The sequence below is a fragment of the Porites lutea genome, chromosome 12 (assembly GCF_958299795.1).
Source record: "Porites lutea chromosome 12, jaPorLute2.1, whole genome shotgun sequence".
Taxonomy (NCBI): domain Eukaryota; kingdom Metazoa; phylum Cnidaria; class Anthozoa; order Scleractinia; family Poritidae; genus Porites; species Porites lutea.
The window spans coordinates 23,086,957-23,108,548 of NC_133212.1; the positions used below are offsets into that span (position 1 = coordinate 23,086,957).

General features: G+C 40.6%; 2 protein-coding genes and 1 non-coding gene across 4 annotated transcripts; 2 read left to right on the plus strand and 1 right to left on the minus strand.

The window, feature by feature from the left end:
• Window positions 1-690: 690 nt before the first annotated feature.
• Window positions 691-774, minus strand: Trnal-uaa (transfer RNA leucine (anticodon UAA)). The gene has a single exon. It is a non-coding gene; the product is annotated as a tRNA-Leu (tRNA).
• A 1,190-nt stretch (window positions 775-1,964) lies between these two features.
• On the plus strand, window positions 1,965-7,817 carry LOC140953944 (glycine betaine transporter OpuD-like). 2 transcript variants are annotated; one of them, XM_073403326.1, is made up of 4 exons: window positions 1,965-2,108; window positions 2,462-2,920; window positions 5,110-5,164; window positions 5,869-7,817. In XM_073403326.1, the coding sequence occupies exons 2-4, from the start codon at window positions 2,515-2,517 to the stop codon at window positions 7,712-7,714; spliced, it is 2,307 nt and encodes a 768-aa protein (XP_073259427.1). In that variant the 5' UTR covers window positions 1,965-2,108; window positions 2,462-2,514; the 3' UTR covers window positions 7,715-7,817. The 2 variants fall into 2 exon arrangements, with proteins under 2 accessions (XP_073259427.1, XP_073259426.1); XM_073403325.1 differs by lacking the exon at window positions 1,965-2,108 and having other exon boundaries at window positions 2,203-2,920.
• A 3,739-nt stretch (window positions 7,818-11,556) lies between these two features.
• LOC140954111 (glycine betaine transporter OpuD-like) lies at window positions 11,557-20,297 on the plus strand. Its single transcript, XM_073403516.1, has 3 exons — window positions 11,557-12,072; window positions 17,325-17,379; window positions 17,848-20,297. Exons 1-3 carry the CDS (start codon window positions 11,667-11,669, stop codon window positions 19,649-19,651), a joined length of 2,265 nt encoding a protein of 754 aa, XP_073259617.1. The 5' UTR covers window positions 11,557-11,666; the 3' UTR covers window positions 19,652-20,297.
• Window positions 20,298-21,592: the final 1,295 nt, after the last annotated feature.

Here is a 21,592-nt window from a genome sequence, read left to right on the forward strand (position 1 = left end):
AATTTTTTTGGTCCGGACAATCTTCGAGGCATGCGAGCCATAGGAAAAAATAGAGTTTCATCTAAATGCATTAAAAATGTTTCCTGCTTAGTTTTCCGTGGGTATGTAAGGTTCAATTGCTGCTAGAATATTTGCAGAATTACGCAGTCTTGGTCGACTTTCATTGATTAGGGTTAAGCACTCATTTTTACTGATTAGGGTTAAGCACTCGCAAGTTACGAATTGGCCCAAGCGCTGTTTAAGGTTAAACACTTTTTTACGGATTTGGGTTAAGCGCTTTTTAGGGTTAAACATTCCTCTACAACGGTTAGCTTTCGGTTATTATTTTTCGTATTACTGCTTTTTTTAATTTTTTTGTATTTCTGTTTCGCATGGCTCGCACTGTGTCCTTACTCAGTCGAAATTGTGAGACAACTGTTTCATTGGTTAAGTAAAATCACTCTAAGCGCGACCAATTATTGTTCATAACGTACGGTGGCACTCCAACACCAAGGCAATCATCTCTTCAAAAATAAAATAAATAGAGATGAGCTTTGAAATACTGTCGCGTAGGCCGGACAGTTTTCAAAATCTAATTGCCATCCGTCTTTATTTTCTTCAGTTTTGTTCATACGAGCCTCCCTTGGTAATCTCGACGCTCTATCATAGGATTTCCCGGCCATCGCTAAAAAAAATAACATTCACAAACAGTACCAGGAGTGGGGTTCGAACCCACGCGGACAACACGTCCATTGGATCTTAAGTCCAAGGCCTTAACCACTCGGCCATCCTGGTTATCTTCTGAGCAATCTGCGAGTAAAACGTGACTTGTAGCAAGTTTCCTTTGAAAGTAAGCCTTTCCACCCTCAAAACTGTTGTCTTATTTACTGTCTCGTAAATTTACGTCATTCTCAGAGAAACCGGATGATGCTGTACCTCTCAACTTGAATACAACGCCTTCCGGGGCCTAGACCTCTCCTTCTATTGGTCCTTATACGCTGACGCATCTTTTCATGCCATGAACCAACAAAATTAATGATACAACGCGGTTTGGGTTTTTACGAGAGCGTTCGCTAAGTTCTTTACATCCTGTATATATTCTATATCCGTTGACAACATCGAAGAGGAAAAACATTGCAAAAACAAACGGGCTTCAATGTGTATGGACCCGCAAACCCCGGAAAGAAAACTCCGAGTCGAAATAGAAGTGTTCAGACATTACGTTCACGAAAGGTGGTCGTGAAAAAGACAGTCGAAACCCGTTCAACTTTCAGAACTTTTCCGAAAACACTTTTGATAACTATAGACAAAAAACGTGCGTAAATTTCGTTTACACCAGTGGAAATATTAAACAACAAAAAAACGTAAACAAGGCAGTGGAAACTGGAGAACATTTTTAAGTCAACGTACAGGTCCACGCACGTAACTTAAAGTTTATTTTACAGCATACGTTAACGTGCGTTGACAAAAACAAGGTTGTGGAAATCCACCCAGTTTTGAAAGTATGTGGTAACGGGAAGGAAACACTTCCTGCTCCAATCTTACAGAAAATAAATCCACTTGGCAGTTTATACACAAAATAACTCCCCTGCCCGTTTGATCGATCAAGGGCGATATATTAAGTGTGCGTTCAATTGCATACGCGCGTAAAGCCGTTCCATTGGCCTATTGGTAGCCTACGACCGAAAACGTATTTCCGGTCTTCCCTTCTCTCCCTTCTCGCAGGCTACCTATTGGAAATTTTTGTGGTTCAATAACAAATTTCAATTAACGGCCCATCTCTTATGCTGCAATTACATTCATCCCCATAATATGACAAGGTGCTCGTACATTAAATAGTATCAAGTTATTTATACCGAGAATTTACTTCAGGATCATTTGTTGTATATATCATGGTATCTCAAGGTTGTATGCAGGCACGCATGCGTTGGTATAGTGACGTATCATGAAAAGCGTGCAGCAGTACAGCTCCTCAACAAAATGGAAAAGGAAAAATGTCTCAGTTTTGAACAGTAATAATAATAATAAATATATATATTTAATTCAACAAGACAGTGAGCCTAGACGTTTTTGGTGATGAGCCGCCATTTTTGTTTCAGGTCTAGTAGCCCAAAATTTATTGTTAAGAGGTAAGTTGGAAGCCAGTGGCGATTTAATGATCAGAAGACCTTGTCGGGCTGTCTGTTATCAAGCCACTTCGATAGTATTTGACTCCAAGAGATGGTTAAACAGTGCGTTGTTGCATGACTCTTAACTGCTGCGGTAAAAGTCTTATTTTTATTTTTATGCTTCGTGACTAGCGGTTACATAAGTGAAGCTAGTTGGTGGAATTTTATCAGTACCGAACAATTAAGAAGTAGTGTCAAAACCTTCTTTTGTTCAAGAGCCACCTACAACGGCGAGATTGGCTTAGAGAGTTGCATAATAACGATTGTAAATACGCTCTTCATTGATCCGTGAAACATACTTTGCATACTTATAGCAAAAGCGTGAAGGCTACAACTTAATTTCAAAGAGTAAAGCTGTAGCTGTAAAATGGAGGTAGATGAGAACGCATCAGAGAGGTGCCGATGGCTTAGAATTAACTGGAAATGGGGCACAATTGGAAGGACAGACGTCGGTATATTCCTGCGCTTCAACCCAGTGGTAACGTTTCTCTCTGCCGCCATCATTTGGTTCTTCGTTATCTGGTGCGCAGTGCAAGCCGATGTAGCCAACAAAGAGATGGGCGGTTGGATGCTGTGGATCACAGAGGTTTTCACGTGGATGTATATTGGTACCCAAGATGTCTGGGCAGTTTTTATCATTGTGCTGTACTTTTCCAAGTATGGAAAGATGAAACTTGGAAAACCTGACGACAAACCGGAGTTCAATGATCTGACGTACTTTACCATGCTTTTCGCCGCCGGAGTCGGTATTGGTCTCTTCTACTTCGGAGTAGGTGAGTCATTTTGACAGCGGTTTTCTCTCACAAACATGCGATTAATATTTAACTACGAACACAGCGCAAGCTAAACACGATGGCATTAAGACTTTTTCTTCATCACAAGCAGAGTGCTCACTCGCTCTGCCGCAGGTCATTTACAAAGGGCTGTGACAAACCTCACCTAGAACCACTGGCATAAAAATCTTATGAAGGAACTTACTTTATTTCTGTTAAACTCCAGATTTGAAATTGTAATGCAAAAGCCAGAAAGGTATACAAATATTTAATCAGAAACATTGTATAACTCTGTAACTCTGTGTAAGTTTATAGACCTCGGGATGCCGCAAACACCTCGTGGCCCGGTAGGCAAATGGACCAACGATCGACAAACTTCGCCCAATATCAACATGTTTTGTTCGCAATGACACAGCAAAGCAAAACTGATGCGAATGATTGTATTTTACACAAACAAAATAAGATCTAAAGAAAGATATAACAGTGCTAAAGAAATCTGGGAGAACATTGCACATGACATTGAGAAAAAAGAAGTCATTGGAAAGATTTAGTACTATAGTATGCTGTTAAGGTTGGCTAAAAAAATATAAAGAAGTGTCGACAGTTCATACAAGTTAGAGGCTGTTTAGCATTCCGTGGCTAACCACCAATATCACTGTTTAATCGAGTGTGCAGCAGTCGGCAGTTAATTTCATGGTGTCCAAATATTTGCATACTTTTAGGCCATTATACAGAATGTCCTAATTCGTACATACGAACGAGTTCACTTTAACTATACACTACCAAAAGGAAGCAATTCATTTTAGTAGTCGCAGAGAAGGAAATTAAGTCAAAGCACACCTTCAAGTTCAGGAAATTCTACAGGTTAAACAAGGCCACAAGCTCTCAGAGTGTTCAACCAGTTTGGCAACTTATCAATAATTAAGGGCGGTTCAGTCAACCATAGTCTTGCACACTGATTTATAAAAATAACATAAAAGGAATGAAAAGACAGCGTGATTGCTGAAAAATAAACCGATGTTTAGCGTGAGAGGCTGTAGAACAATGAAGTGCGATTTTAAAGGGGAAGGGTGCTTGTAGAAATGGGCTAAAGTAATTTTATAGTTATACCTTTCTAACACTTAAGCATCATCAATGAAATGAATTTAAAGGAGCTGTGCAATGAAATTTATGAAGTTTCAAACAGTAGGAACTGCTACCAAATTGAGTTGAAACACAAAAATAGCCCACTCAAAACATTACAATAAGGTATAAATAACAAGGCAAAGACAAAAGAAGGCACGGACGTATAAAATTGAAAAAACGGATTACATGTAAAACGGATTACAATTGTGGGTTTTGTAGATTGTAACGTTTGATATAACGCTTGAGAGGTATATCTGTTGGACAAGCTGTGATTTTGTCATTTTGCAAGTAATTTGTTCACTAAAAGTTCAATAGCGCATTTGGCAAATTAAACCAAATAAATTCTAAAGGGCCAATCTTTGTTACAAAAAATAGAATAAAATTACCATTAGAAAAAAAACAAAACAAAACAAAACAAAAAACGGGCAGAAGAACTAAAAAAAACACAAGAACAGTGTCTCCGTTGTTTCTTCTGGCTGGCTGATTAGCTACACAACTAAAATAATTCGATATATTTATTCAGCTTTAAAGGCAAGGCTATGACACACTATTTGTTACCTTTTTAAAAAGCTTTCCAAACGTGTCTTTGCACCAATTGAATTCCAAAAATAACGGTACAGTTTTGCTATGTAAGACCACATTTCGATATTGAAACTGTTTCCTCTCGTCTGTTGCTACAGATGGCAAGGATGGACATGGATTGCTGCAAAACTCAAAAAAATTACCATGGCTAGTACCCTTTGTTTGATACATGATAAAACCTTCTTAACGGTACAAGCGCATTTTGTGCAAGGTTTCCGTTTAAGGTACTTAGTACTGACTAAAGCACGGAATTGACCTAAACCAGCAATATCCTAAAGACATAACCCGTTTAAATAGGCCGAGGAACGAGACAGAGAAAACCTTCATACTGTCACGGATGTGCAGAAACGTTTCTGACCTAATCCGTTGAATATATTTTTCGCAAACATTTCCCTCTGACAGGCCAATGATCAAAGCAACTTCCCAGAGAGCACTTATTTCTCTCTAGTTATCCTTCTAACCCTGACTCTCTATCTTTTCAGCTGAACCGATTTGGCATTATGAACCTGGCAAAAACGGGAATCGCTACTGGGATAGGTAAATATTAACATTCTGCATGTAGTACGCACCATTGAGAATAGAGGATATTCTTACTCTTACCTGACTAGCCTCAGTTCCAAAAATCCGGACTTTATTTCAGTTTTTTTAGAGCTTCGCGGTAATTTTTGAAAAGGACAGGTTTTCTACAAATTTGGAGCGATTTTTAGGGATTCTGGACTGAAATTTTCAAGATTTCATGTTTCTTTGAAACAAAAAGCCTTAGCTTCCAAAAGTTTCCTTACAAGCGATCCTGAAGCCTTTGTCTGCAAAGTTTTGAGGCCAGCTCTTAGCTAGCTCTTGCTGAATTAAGCATTCCTTGCATCTCTGTCAATCAGTCAAAATTCCAAGAATTGTCACCACAAGTCACCCGCTCCTTCAAGGGATTTCTAGAAAAAAATTGAATTTTTATCGAATTTTTGGAAAGATTTTTCGGCTATTTTTCGTGATATTTTGAAGCTATTAAAGTTCACTCTTCTTCACTAACTTTAATTACCAATTGTAAATCTGAAGATTATACGCCACACACCTCAGGCCTATCAATCAATCTCTAACCATCAAACCAACTAATTTAGTTTGTATATTTTCATTCTGATGGGGGACAGTTTGAACACTTCTTGAAACGTTTTCACCACAAAGAACCCTTCTGAGTCCACTACCAACTCTAGAAATTCGTTTTTCTCTCTCTTTGCATTTAAATTCAGATACTCCGACAATCAGCGTGCCCAGGATGCCATCAACGTGACACTATTCCACTGGGGAATTCACGGATGGATTGTCTACGTAGTGGTTGGCCTCCTTCTTGCCTTTGTAGGTTACAGAAAAGGTCTTCCCATGACCGTTCGCTCCTGCTTTTACCCTCTGATTGGTGACAAGATCTACGGATGGATGGGCGATGCTGTAGATATATTTTCTGTGGTGTGCACTATGTTTGGCGTATGCACCAGTCTTGGTGTTGGAGTCATGCAAATGAATGGTGGCTTCAAGCGTCTAAATCCGTCGATTGATTACTCGGTCAAAAACCAGATCATCATCATTTGGGCCGTGACGGCGTGTGCCACAGTTTCAGTGGTGAGCGGCTTGAAGATTGGAATCCGCCGACTTAGCGAGATCTGTTTCAGCCTGGGCATGTTCATCATGATGATTGGCATTTTTGCTGATAACACCTGGCATGCATTAAATGTTTATGTGCAGAGCATCGGGTACTACATTCAGTGGATCATCCAGATTGGTTTTCACACGGATGCATTCGCACAATTGGGAAATGCACCAGACGGGAAGCAGGCTCAGCGATGGATGAATGACTGGACAATCTTCTACTGGGGATGGTGGATAGCCTGGTCTCCGTTTGTCGGCATGTTCATTGCCAAGATTTCCAAGGGAAGAACCATCCGACAGTTCATCCACGGCACAATGACAGCACCCATAGTTTACGCCTTCCTGTGGTTTTGTATTTTTGGAAGTGCCGGCTTGAAAATGGAGCGAGATGCTGCCCTTCATAACATCACCTGCGAGTCCATTCTGGGAGGGGCAACTTCGACCAAGTCATACAATGGCCTGTACCGTTTATCCTGCAGAGGGAAGAACGACATGTGGTTTGATGTCATGGAGCAGTACGGCGACCTTGGGAGATTCCTACAAGTGATCTCACTCATCAGTATCATTCTCTACTTCGTCACCAGTTCTGATAGTGGTTCCCTCGTCATCGACTGTCTGTCAGCCAATGGCGACCCAGAGCCTCCTGTCTCGCAGCGAGTCTTCTGGGCACTGACAGAGGGCGCTACAGCAACGGCTCTTCTAAATGCTGGGGGCGAAGAGGGACTTGTAGCACTACAGTCTATGTCAATTGCTTCAGGTGTTCCCTACACCATATTGTTGTGCATGATGTGTGTGGCGTTGTGGCGAGCAGTGAAGATGGAAGCAGGTGACCTTGATCCACATGGCCCACAGTTCAATACCGGTCTTTTAGATGTCTTAAGCAGCCCAAATAAAAGTATGGTCGGGAAAATCCTCTTGGCCGTTATTGCACCATGGTACTCAATGGGAAATGCTGCCTACAAACTTGGTGGTATGAAGAATAGTCGATGGGTATACTGGCTGATATCAGCATTTCCCTTTTACCTATGGATCATTCTGATGACACTGGAACCCCTGGTAGATGCCATATCCTACGTTGCTTGGACTGTGCTTTTCATATTCTTCGCCTACGGAACATCCATCCGGTATAGCATTCGCCTAAAGTACAACATCTATGGCAACGCAGCGGAGGATTTCTTCGCAGTGATGCTCTTGTACCCGTTTGCAGCCTTCCAGATGGAACACCACATGGAACACGACTACGATTTAGGCAAACGCAACTACCACCCAGAGCCGCCAGTGAATCACCACTATGCTGTGGACGGCAAAGGGCACCTACCGGAAAATGGATATGGAACGCCAACAATATCCATGCACGATCTCTCTTCGCGTGGCGGTCATCTCAACCCTGGAGCGGATGGTGATATCACCACGTCAGGAGATTCGTACTGGAAGAAAACTGAAATCATTTAAGCTAAAAGCTTTAGGGCTTCTAGTTAATTTTGGTATCCAGAACTTATTTACTGGCTGGGTTAATTTTATAATCGAAATTTGTTTAGGATACAAGTTTTTTATACCACATGACATTTATGCAGGTTAATCAAGACTTAGAAAAATAGAGCTTAGTGTTCTTGCAAGCATTTACTTTCTTTGCAATGTTCATGTAAAGAGTTCATTTAACAGTTATTTCAAAAAGTATACGCAGAAAACACACTTCAAATGTCACCGAGAATCAACTGAAAAAGACGAAGATGGGTCGCTGACGATTCTGCTATTGACGTTTCAAGTTAAAACTTCGAATAAAACCCCATTTATATGAGAAACGATTCCCTTACTTTCAGCGCGGCCAGAGCCTTTTGATATATAGTCTCCTTCGCGGATTCTTTGTGTGGTCATAACGCAGCGCTCCTCCCAACAGTGCGTGACGACATAGAGATCTCCCCCATCTAAAACCCCGTCTCCCTTCGCCCCTTCGGAAGGCCTGATACACAGGCTACTGCGAAAGAGACGGTTTGATATAAAGCTTAAACTCTCGAATTCGAATGAAATAAAATGGCAGTGACTGTGTAGGCGTCTCTAGAACCAAAAAAATTACCAATGATGGTTTTGCAATACACTTGCGCCGCGGCCGGCGTACTTACAAAAACTTTTGCGCTCCACGGCCACAGCGCAGGATAGCAAGTAAAACGTGGAACGTGGACTTGCCATCCATTAAGAAATGAAAACGGTTGATTTGGTATTAGGACTCGAATAGAACACTACGCTTTTAAATGAGACGCAGTAGACCGGGAACGAGTAATTCCAGACTTTCTAAAACGCGCACGCAAGCAGTTTTCGCGCAGAAGCATTCATGTCAAAACCTGATGCCTACTAACATGCCAGCTACACTGGGTGTAGGAGATTTCTCAGGCGCCGCTTCCAGTTTCAGTCAAGTCCTAAGCAAAAACACTGTACTACCAGAGCGTTATTTCTTTTTTAGGACTGAGCCAATCATAAGCACGGCTAAAATAAATTAATGCATACTTTGGACTAGACAGACTTTGATCATGTCATTTTTCACGTGCCTGACCCACAGCGCTGACCATGTGATTAAAGTTAAAAACTTGCGATCTGATTGGTTAAAAAGCAATCCAAACAAAAAGATCAAAGTTGAACGAAAACGGTAAATCGTGCCCGGCACCAGAAGTTTTTCTAGCTGCGTCGCTTCCGCAAAGAAGCGATAAAAAAACCCATCTTGCGTCAGTAATGGGTACTCTCCTCGTCGCCACCATCGGCTATTTTAGCTTTAGTTCCATTAATTAATTAATTTACAACACTTTCACCAACCAAAGGAAAACAATGGCAAGGGCCACACAACAAAGAGAGATTTCAATTTAAGTGTGGCCATGAGAAAAAAAGTGGATTTACATATATAACTTGATGAGTACACTGAATCAATTAAAGTAAAAGTTACGTCTAAAATAAGTCACCACTACGGCTAAACATATCACAAGTATTAAAACGTTTACTCTAGTAACAGGACGTATTAGTTTGTAAACAATTACGCGCAGTGAATCACTTTCCAGGTACTGAAAGTGTTGACGCCGCAATTACGTAAGATTAAGGCAGAATTATGCGTGTTTACTGAAGTTGCCTCAATAAACAGTGTTCATTGGCTCCGGACTAAAAAAACAGAACCAACAGTTGGTTTGGGTTGATCAAATCTGTTTTTTTAACTGAATAAAATTCATTGCAATATTTTTCCGTTTGTGATTGGACATTTAATCCTCCTACGCAGACGTTCTTTGGGCTTCCATCACGCGTTACTGCACAAGGAACGTGTGCCGGAGAACTAAGACCGTATGAATGGGAGGCTACGAGATTGAGGTCAATATAAAAAGCTAGAAAACATCTACGAGTTCTATGAAGATTACTTTGTATTTCTTTCTACTTCTTTTCTCGAACCGCCTCGCAAAGCATGATAACCACCGGCGGCTTTTCATGCATTGCGTGTATTTTTATTTTTAACATCTCAATAAAGTTGATTGATTGATGGATCAAACCCTTAAGCCTCAATATCAAAATTCTTATTTTCTTCCCTTATAAGTTTCCTATAGAAATAGCGGGGAGAAGTTGCTGATACATCTTAGGTGATCATCTTCCTAATTCTTGTCACTTATCTGTATTACGAAGCATTGATATTACAAGAGAAATTTGATGCCGATCACTCTTGTAGTTGTCTATGGGTTAAAACCAATGATATGAGGCAAATGTTTATTGCAGCTGACCAAATAGAGGCGAAGGGATTCAATACCGGGAGTTTCTTTAGGAATTTTGGGTGACGATAGGCCGCTGGGACTCCGGAATCCTTAGCCTATACCACATCTAGTTCAGCTGAAGTTGCTTTGCTATCCTATACTAGACTAAACTCCCAAAAACCCTCGCTATCCTGGAGTCAAAATTAACAAAATCATGCAGGAGTGATCTCAATGATAGTCTTGTATAGACGTTTTCTTGCTATGAAACTGAATTGCGGGTACATTTAAATTTCCCAAGTTTATTATTTTGAGAGTCAATTACCGGTGTCTTTCAAAAATAGTCAACCAGTTAATCAGTTCCTTGGAAAATGATACCCTATTCTAGACCACAAACCCCTCCGCAATCAATATAGTTGGACTTCTAGGGTAGGGGCTGTAACGATGCACTTTTAAATTCGATAACTCCTTCCCTACATGTATGTAAGACGAACGTGCTGAGATTAGCTGAAAGCTTAGTTGATTGTACACACAAGAGATTTAACTCTCTTTAGAATTCGGCCTCTTTATTTTTGTTCTATTGTTAATAAAAACTGACGCTCCTGTTTTCTTTGAGGTATTTTTAACAAACCAGTTCCACTATATCTTTTAAACTGAATCCGTCTCTAGTTCTCTTTACATACTTTTCTTTCTGGTTATACAGTTGGAGGCACACTCCAGTGCCCCTAGTTCTTAATCAGCCTGAATTCTGGCTGCACATATGTCATGCTCGAATTTGCAAAGAAGCCCCTTAAGCTAATCCACCCAAGTCGACTACACGCTGGCAGAGATAGACAATTCCAACTGTTAAGTTAAAACCTGTGCCAGACGTTATCTTCTGTAATTTAGATAAATAACAAGTTGAACGAAATGCGAAATGAATCCGCAGACACGAACTGTTCATAGCTGATAATTACGCTGGAGGCGTTATACCGACAGTAATTGACCGTTTTGACATGCTGCGTACTTGTAGTTGACGTATGGCTTTTTTAACGAACCAAGACCCTTTCACCCCTAATAACAGGTCCAAAATAAAAATTACATACATACATACATACTTTATGGCAACCCCCTAAAAGGGTTTTTCAGTTACGAGGCTACTAATCAACTAAAAAAACTCAAAATTCGAGAAAGATCCAAAATTTCATTTGCAATATGCATAAAAATTAAAAGGCACCATGTACAAGTAGTGCTACGCAGGAGTTTTTCATTTCAATGGTCACACCAAAGGATTTCGTCCACAGACTCAAAAGTTAGAAGTACTTTTCGTCTAGTCTTTAGTCCGTGGTAAATTAAATAGAGTGATATTTACAGCTCCGTTGTTTATTTTCTGATTTGTGGTTTGCGTTTTGAATTTGATTTGAAAAAACCGCTTTTGGGAGCTTTAAAACGCCAAAAGAAATGCAGGAGAGACAAAACTTGGGTGGTATTTTTACTGGGTAGATGAAGAGTTGTAAGAAAACTAGAAAGAAAGACGAAATGCCAAGGCTTCTTTTGTCGATGGGTGACATTGGCTTCAATAATTGATATTAATTTAAGAATGCATGCTTCACTGATTCACTAAGCATTCTTCTTGTTTTGCATACCTTATTTAAACCTCCACAGGATCTTAACTCGGCTCATTAAGCTTCTCTTGTTTGCGGTGAGAGAAAATGGAGGTAGACGAAAACGCAACGGAGAGGTGTCGCTGGTTTAGAGTCAACTGGAAATGGGGCAGAATTGGGAACACAGACATCGGTATATTCCTGCGCTTCAACCCAGTGGTAACGATCATCTCCGCCGCCATCATCTGGGGTTTCGTTATCTGGTGCGCAGTGCAAGCCGATGTAGCCAACAAAGAGATGGGCAGTTGGATGCTGTGGATTACAGAGGTTTTCACGTGGATGTATATTGGTACCCAAGATGTCTGGGCAGTTTTCATCATTGTCCTGTACTTTTCCAAGTATGGAAATATGAAACTTGGAAAACCTGACGACAAACCGGAGTTCAATGACCTATCATACTTCACAATGCTTTTTGCTGCTGGAGTCGGGATTGGTTTGTTCTACTTCGGAGTAGGTGAGCATCTTTGAGTGCAGGGTTTTCTAACATCATAAGATTGTGGGTTAATCACCTCTGCTAATCTACTATTTGTTGAAATGTACCCACTCATCACTTTCTCATATAAGCGGTATCTTCTTGGAGGGCCTATACTCGATAAACAGTAATTTTACGAATATGTCTTGCAAGGCACTATTTTTATATATCATGTCCATGTGCGATGAAAACATCATAAATCTCAGTTCCTCTTATATTGAAAATATTCTAAATTGTTATGCATCCGATCTCTAATTAAACTTTCTTACCATGCATATGAGAAGCGTAGAAGCCGTACATAGCCAAGTAATTTTTCTTTTTATGATAACATTCAATTGTTCCTTTCTTTCTTAACTTTTATTTTACTTTTTTCATTTGTCATTGTTTTGGTACTGAAATCTTCATGTCGAAGATAAAGGCAATAAAGTTGTTGTTCAGTGTTGCTAATCGTACGGAAACGGCGGCGTAATGCCTACACACCTAATCCTGCCTCTGCAGGCGCCCTTACAGTTGTAAACGCGTACTTAACTTCTCAAAAGGAAGAGCAAAAAGGTTCATAAGAAGAAGAGACACGTAGAAATCACAGAGCGAGCATTGCACAGAAAAATTGTTAAGATAAGATAACCCAATACGCAGACGATACCACCGTTTTGGTGCGAGATCTTGATTCTGTCACACAATTACTAAAACATTTAGACAAATTCAAGCAGATCAGTGGTCTCGAAATTAACACAAACAAAACCGAAGCGTTGTGGTTAGGATGTTGGAGGTCGCGCAAAGACAAGCCGTTTGGTTTTAAATGGCCCCAAGAACCAGTCTATGCCCTTGGTATACACTTTTCCTATGACTTAAAGAAAGCCAACACCCTTAATTTTGAAGAAAAGGTTTGTTCTTTAGAAAAAACACTCAACAACTGGAAAAAAAGAAAGCTAACTTTAATTGGCAAAATCAATATTGTCAAGACATTAGGTTTGTCGAAACTCATATATTGCAGTTCGTTACTGACCGTATGTAAATCCCTTATAGACAGAATTAATAAGATTATTTTCGGCTTCATTTGGGAGGGTAAGCCTCCCAAAATTAAGAAAAAGACTATCATTGGTGAAAAACACTGTGGGGGCCTAAAAATGATTGACTTTGAAATCATGGAGCGGTCGCTAAAGGTTGCTTGGATAAAGCGTATTGCTGAATCAAGTAACGCTTCGTGGAAAAAAATCCCAAATCAAGCTCTTAACCAATACGGAGGTCTAGAGTTCCTCATCGAATGCGACTACGATCCTAAGCTACTCAACTTAGAGAACCTTCCGGAGTTTTACCACACCATTTTAAATTACTGGCATGACTTCAGAAGACTAACCTGTGACAAGCAAATTTCCATAAAAAAACAAATAATTTGGAATAACCGTAACATATGTATTGATGGAAAACCGATTTATATTAAATCCTGGTGTACAAGTGGAATTCGTTGCATCGAAGACCTTCTAAATATTAACCTTAAATTTCTTACCTTATCAGAAATGAAAGAGAAATATAACTTTGAATTTCCTTTTACCACTTATTACGGCCTTATAAGAGCCATACCAACTGAATGGAAAAGTGCACTACGAGTCAAAGCAGGCGTGCATGATGAATCTGAAAAGTGCGAAACATCCTTGAAGCTTTTTTCCAATAAAGAAGCCTATTCTTCCATACTTGATAAAAGCTTCTCAGCACCCACTGCTGAAGGCAGAATTCTAGATCATGGGTTCACCAAAGAGGAAATTCCTAACATCTACATGCTCCCGTTTAAAATCTTGAAAGAACCAAAACTGATCATGTTCCAAGTCAAAATTATTCACAACATTTTACCTACCCAATCTAGCCTCTTCCGCGCGCGTATAACTGATACTGATGTTTGTCCTTTATGCAACCTTGAAAGTCAATCTCTAAAACATATGTTAATTACCTGTAGTGTATCCTCTTCGTTTTGGACTTGTTTTTCTAACTGGTGGCACGAAAAATTTAATCACATACTGACTTTATCTGAAAGCACTATTCTATATGGTTGGCACAAAGAGTCAAATAACTGGGAAGTGCTTAATTACTGTTTGATTGTCGCCAAATACAATGTTTTTGCTACAAGCGTACGCAACGGCGTCCTGGACTTTGACAGTTTTCTACTGCGTCTCAACAACAAAATTGATATTCTTCGCACCATAGCTTTTAGATCTAACTGCTTATCGCAATTCAAAAAAACATGGGACAAACTTCTTTAGATACGTGAATGCTAGTGTCATTTCCTTCAAGCTACACTTTACTGCTATACTGTTTCACTTATCAGGTTTGCGTCTTTTTCCTTTGAATTTAGTTTGTTTGTTCGTTTTTTTTTTCCTTTACAAATTTAGTTTGTTTTTTGCCATATAGATATATATATTATTTTTCATAGTTAAAATAACAAGTATTTGTAATTAATTTTTTTTTCCTGTCAATAAAAAAAAAAAAAAAAAGAAAAGAAAAATTGTTAAGAATCAGACGTTAATTGGTGTTTTTAAGCCTTGCAGACAGTGGAACCGCGATATGGAACCTCGATATCAAGTTGCGTTTCGTTAAAAACATGGTTCGTTATATCGAAGACTTTGTCAAGCAAGAGGTTCCACTATACATGACTAACTTTTCTTTGTTTTCACAACTCAAGGAAAACTTGCTCCAGGCGCTTTTAAGTGTTTGTTCGCAAAAAAAGGAAAAGGGAAAAACAATCAAAACATTGCAACACTTGACTTCAGAAAAGAAATTGACATCACTCCATTCTCCCTTTCAAACTTGAAGCAGTTTTCTATACCTTTTCACTTTCCAAAAAATTGTAAAATTGATTAGGCACATAATGTGTGTATTGCTGCTTGAAGAACAAAACATCGTGATATTGAGCAGTACATGAAAAATTAATTGGGCAATAACATCTGCCCGGTAGTGCATTTATTGACGCAGTAAATTTCGTCAAATAAACTTCTCTATTTAACTGTTTGCCTTCTTTTGGGCTTTTGTTATAAACTGGTACAAAGGCAGATATTAAGTGGTTTAACTCGAACTGTAGATGACATTCCAAACAAAATTATTATTCTCGAAAGAGCTAGCAGTAAAAGTGCATAGTCCACTTCGAAACGATCAGAAGGGCGTACGAAGGCATACCGCAATACCGCAGGAATAAATAAAGCAATCTCTCGACCTCTCTCGATGACACGAAGAGTCATTCAGCAATAATTTCACTCGTTCTAAATTTAATCGTTAAAATATTTCCTCTCGCGCAAATATTTGCACATATTTTAATATCACACTGCTGCCGACATAACAATGGGGTTTACTCTAATTGCATATGCCAATGCTGACTTTACTGACGTCACGGCGGACATGTTGCAGGCTGACAAGAACAAAAGTGTTTCCCACCGCTGGGAACTAGACTCCTTTCTCATGCAAATCCTGTGGTAAAAACAAGGCCGCCTTGTAACTTGATTGCAAACCAAGGATACAGCAAGAACTTTTAGTGTACACATTTCAGAACTCAGAGCAACAATTTAAAACAAAATCGAATACTTCGGTCGAATCGCTAACTTCATCAGCGATGTAAAATATCAGTGAGGTTACGCAACAGAAAGTTTGTTACGATGTCTTTGTCAGAGCAGATAAACGTTTTTGGTAACAGCAAGAACTTATTTTTCACTTCGCAAAGACATTATGGAGCAGTATCTAGTAAACCCAAAGCTGAAAAAATTAAATAAGAGCAGCTCTAGATAAACGAAGCATAACCAGGTTAGTGTTTGTTTACCACAAATTTGCAAATAATTCCATAGCATTAACCTGGCCATTCGAGCATAGCTTGATGTCATAGCCTTTTCTCGGTATTAGAAAGCAAGAACAATAATAGCTAATAAAAACAGGTCGATCGTAAAAAGGGCTCAAAAAGAAAAGTCACGAAAAGCAAGATGTTTAGAGTTAAATGGTTTGCTTTCAACGAGACAATTGGTTTCCATGGGAGCGTGAGATCCCACCTTACCCTCGTTGCTCATACCAGAATTGACAAGAACTTCAAGTTTTTACTTGCTTCGGTTGATAGGTTGCAACTCTGTTCCAACACTTAACTACGTTTCGTTTTCTTGTTGTTGAATGACTACACTTTAAGGCCAACAAACATCGAAAAACAGCACGGAAGAAAAATTCCCGCAGTTGGTAATTGCGTGGCTTTCTTTGCGGGAGACCCGTGTTTGATATGTGTGAACACAAATCCTTCTTTTGACTTCTTTCCTTTCCGTGTAGCTTTAAGTACCTTTAAATACCTGTTAAACGAAGCACTGATGGAGAGGGTGGTGGTGGTGAGGGGTGGAGGGGGTGGGGGTAGGGGGATGGGAGGAGAAGGAGGGTTAAAATAAGCGCACCATTGGCCTCAGGTTTGTTAGTCAGATGACTATTTCGAGCAACTGACGTAAAATAAGGACTCTTTACCTTTACATTCAAAGCATACAAGGCAATTTTAAAGATAGAGAAGAGTTGTAAAGGATTTTTAAAAGTGCAGTTGAATGTATTACTTTAACACACAGAATCATTATGAAGTCAAATAATATTAACTTTTAAGAGGACACAAATTCCTTTGTGACTATTCAAAAGAAACCTCTTTCCAGCAGTACGGTTTATTATGCAGCCCCCCACGCAGACGTTGTTAGGGCTTTGTCAAGCGTTCCTGCCCCACAAACGTTCAAGAGGCAGATAATCGTCAACGTCTGCCTAAAAGGCTATTTATTATGTTCAACAACACGATTCTATCATTTGTGTCTGTTGAACTTAAGACGAAATAACCGTGTAACCTTACAAATAAAACAGTGAGCACACCGATGTACATTTCGCACATCCAAATTAACCCTTATCACGCAAGAAATATTGCACAGACGAAATGCAAAATAAAGAGAGATTTGTCCCTGGCAACAGACTTCTTTTGTTCTATATTTTGTTTTCCCAAAGGAAGTCATGCATGTGATTTTCTTTAGAGAATCTGCCCATGCACGCGAATAAATGGGACGAAATTTACATGAAACGTGACCAACTGGATAATAACTTAGTTTTGGTCTTATTTATTGCATACGACAGGCCCCAGTTCTCTTACGTAACATCACCCGCCCATTAAAGGACCAATGCCGGTTATAAAAGTCAATGAAAAATCTCTTGTTTATTGTTCACTCGAGCTCCAAATTTTCATTTCTTTTTTGCAGCTGAACCGGTTTGGCATTATGCGCCTGGCAATTACGGAAATCGTTACTGGGGAAGGTAAATATCAACATTCTGTATTTATAGCAATTCAGTGTGTACCAAACAAGTGGAAGTACCGTGCACTTTGATTGCCATTCAGAATTGGTACTGACTTACCTCCAGTATTAATAAAAATACTTCTCTTACAGCAGACGCAGTCGCCCAGCAAACTATACTCTGTGCCTGTTGAACATTAAAATGAACTTCATTTAATAGCATGACCACAATTACATTTTACCTGGGCTAGAAGGCAAAGGCTTATGAGGTCTACGCGTCCTCTAGATTAAAATAAAATGAGAAAATATGCAAAATTATCATTAAAACTAATAAACAAATACACTAATCATTCGCTAAAAGTATTTGTAAAATATGCATGGGAAGAAAGGGTACGGACCCAAGCTAAATAAATGCAAAACAATTATTTTACTTACAGAACGTACAATAGGCATCATCATCTTTTTTCTTCCCTTTCTTCTGCACATTTAGATACAGCGACAATCAGCGTGCCCAGGATGCCATCAACCTGACATTGTTCCACTGGGGAATTCACGGATGGATTGTCTACGTAGTGGTTGGCCTCCTTCTTGCCTTTGTGGGCTTCAGAAAAGGCCTTCCCATGACCGTTCGCTCCTGCTTTTACCCCCTGATTGGTGACAAGATCTACGGATGGATGGGCGATGCTGTAGATATCTTTTCTGTGGTGTGCACTATGTTTGGCGTATGCACCAGTCTTGGTGTTGGAGTCATGCAAATGAATGGTGGCTTCAGGCGTCTAAATTCGTCGATTGAATACTCGGTCACCAACCAGATCATCATCATTTGGGCCGTGACAGCGTGTGCTACGGCTTCAGTGGTGAGCGGCTTGAAAATTGGAATCCGTCGACTTAGCGAGATTTGCTTCGGCCTGGGCATGTTCATCATGATGATTGGCCTCTTTGCTGATAACACCTGGCATGCATTAAATGTTTATGTGCAAAGCATCGGGTACTACATTCAGTGGATCATCCAGATTGGTTTTCACACGGATGCATTCGCACAACTGGGAAATGCACCAGACGGGAAGCAGGCTCAGCGATGGATGAATGACTGGACAATCTTCTACTGGGGATGGTGGATAGCCTGGTCTCCGTTTGTCGGCATGTTCATTGCCAAGATTTCCAAGGGAAGAACCATCCGACAGTTCATCCACGGCACCATGACAGCGCCAACAGTTTACGCCTTCTTTTGGTTTTGCATTTTTGGAAGTGCCGGCTTAAAGATGGAGCGAGATGCTGCCCTTGCCAACATCACCTGCAACTCCGTTCTGGGGGGTGGAACTTCCACAAAGTCAGACAATGGGCTGTACCGTTTATCCTGCAGAGGGAAAAACGACATGTGGTTTGACGTTATGGAACAGTATGGCGACCTTGGGACCTTCCTGCAAATAATCTCGCTGATCAGCATCGTTCTTTACTTTGTCACCAGTTCTGACAGTGGTTCCCTCGTCATCGACTGTCTATCAGCCAATGGAGACCACGAGCCTCCAGTCATCCAGCGTATTTTCTGGGCCCTGACAGAGGGAGCAACAGCCACAGCTCTACTTAATGCTGGAGGCGAAGAGGGTCTTGTAGCATTACAGTCCATGTCAATAGCATCTGGGGTTCCTTACACTATGTTGCTGTGCATGATGTGTGTGGCACTATGGCGAGCAGTCAAGATGGAGGGAGGCGATCTTGATCCACATGGACCACAGTTTACCACGGGCCTTTTGGATGTTTTGAGCTGTCCAACAAAAGAAACCGTGGGCAAAGTCCTTTTGGCTATCTTTGCGCCATGGTACTACATGGGAAATGCTGCGTACAAGGTTGGTGGCAGAAAGGATAGAAGATGCATATTCTGGTTGATTTTGGCCGTTCCTTTTTACGCCTGGATCATCCTGATGGCACTGGAGCCTCTTGTGCGTGGGATATCTTATGTTGCTTGGACAGTGCTCTTTGCATTCTTCGCCTACGGCACATCTATACGTTATACTATCCGAGAGAAGTTCAACATCTATGGCAACGCAGCAGAGGATTTCTTCGCAGTGATGCTCCTGTACCCGTTTGCAGCCGTTCAGATGGCACTTCATATGGATCAAGAGTACGATTTGGGCAAGCCAGAGCACCGAGGAGAGCACCCAACAACCAATGGTTACGAAGTGGATGACAAGAGGGCTCTACCACACCCCGATTATGAGAAGCCACCTATTCCACTTGAAGATCTCACGCCAGGGGCTCATTTTAATTCAGCTGCCTATGACTCCAAAATGTAGGAGGACACCTTTAATAGTTTCGTTCTTGACTGCGGGAACACAAACTCTGTATATATTAACTGCATTCACTGAGAATATACTGTACAAGTTTTTTAATACACCACGCGTGTGGAAGACACCTTCGCAGTGATGATTTTCAGCCGATTTGCTGCCTTTCTGATGAAGGATCACTTTGACTCAGGCAAACCTGCCTTCTAGCCAGAGCCGGCCTCGAATCATTTTATGGCAGGCATGGATTTATGAAAATACGACCCCACCCAGCTCTTGTGTGCGTGACGCACAACCCAATCTATAGCAACGGAGAAGTGGTCACTGCGAAGATTGTTACTTACTCACTTAGACTGGTCGGCCATACTTTCTTTAAACGAACTGGATTTCTTATAGGCGCCAAGTACTTGTGTTTAAGCAGACAATATTTTAAAAACACCTTAAGGAAAATAAATACTCTCACATAGTTAAGCGGCAAAGTCCTTGTGTTCGACGATCACTAGCTGTATTTTCATACTTGCTATTTACCGACGTTCGTATACGAGATGTTATTTTTTACAGTGCTTTTAGAAAATGTGCAGAGATTTTAATACAAATAATCCCACCGTTGTTAACATGGAAGTAATAATAAAAATGCACGTGTAATCCTCGACTTGAACCTTTCTTTGTTACGGAGATATGAGTTGCCGGCGTATTAGATTCAGAGACTGCAAAAGAGTTCAGAACTCTGCTGCACGCCTTGTGCTCGGAGAAAGCATATTTTGCCATATTACATTTACATTTTCTGTCAACTTTTAAGGCTATTCAAGGACTCGCACCGACTTACATTTCTGAAGTCGTATCTGAGGAGATAGGGAATGTAAGCATTGTTAAGTGCAACTCGTTCTCGTATTTGCAGCGGGACTCGGCGCCTGAGATAAACCACTTTGACACTTTCGCTGTAAGTTGTTTACACTGAATAAGGAAAATGCAGCTCCCATTCCTTTAACAAACTCGTCCCCGCCACATCGACTTTTCGAAGAAAACTCGCCGCAGTGCGACTTCGCAGAACGAGTTTTTTGAGCACGTGCGGCTGAGCAGAATTGATTTCCAGTGTGCTCAATCATTAAACACGTCGTCGAAGTCGCACTCGTTATCTATGCTAATACTTTCTAGTACTGTTTCGGCGACACTTGAATATGAGGCGCAGGCATTTTTTATATTAACTGACAGTCAACTCAGAATTAGAGAATTTCATCATTTTAAGTTGCATTAAGAAAGACTAGCTGAGCTGGTAGAGAGTCGGTCTGCTAAGCGCATGGTAACGACGTCAGACCACTCACCAAGGTCTTTAAAAAACGGTAAGATCATGTTTGATTCGACAAAAGCCTTTATTCTACTTCGCATAATGGAAGAACGGAAGCGCAATGCTTAACTAATATTTTGGCGCTAAACTTCAGGTCCACGTTGTTGAAAAGCTGGATAGCGCTAAACACCGCATAAATCACTATCCAGCTGATAAGCTTTACCGGGAAACAATTGCGTTATCCGCTGGATAGTGATTTATTCAGTGGATAGCGTTATCCAACGTTTGAAAAACCGGGGCCAGGTCCCAGGTGTTCAGAAGGTGGATACATGTAGCCCTATCCAACGGATAAATCCCTTTATAAATTACAGACTAATCAGTAATCTATTATCAATGCTGCGTTCTGACTGGTTGAGCTACTACTAGGCTATATCTTATAGCCCACTAGTAGCGAAAGCGACGGCTTTTTGGCTAGACTACGACCAGTCTCTCTTTTTTCTGTAGTCCGTCGAGCAAAACGCGAGACACGCAAGTGGCCACGCGCGTGACTGATGCCGCCCTCGTTTCGCGCGTCTCGCGGCTTCGCCGCTCCCGCGCGCGTGCATTGCTCTCACTAAATCTGAAGAAAAAGAGAGACTGTTCGCAGTCTACTTTTTGGCGGTAAAAAA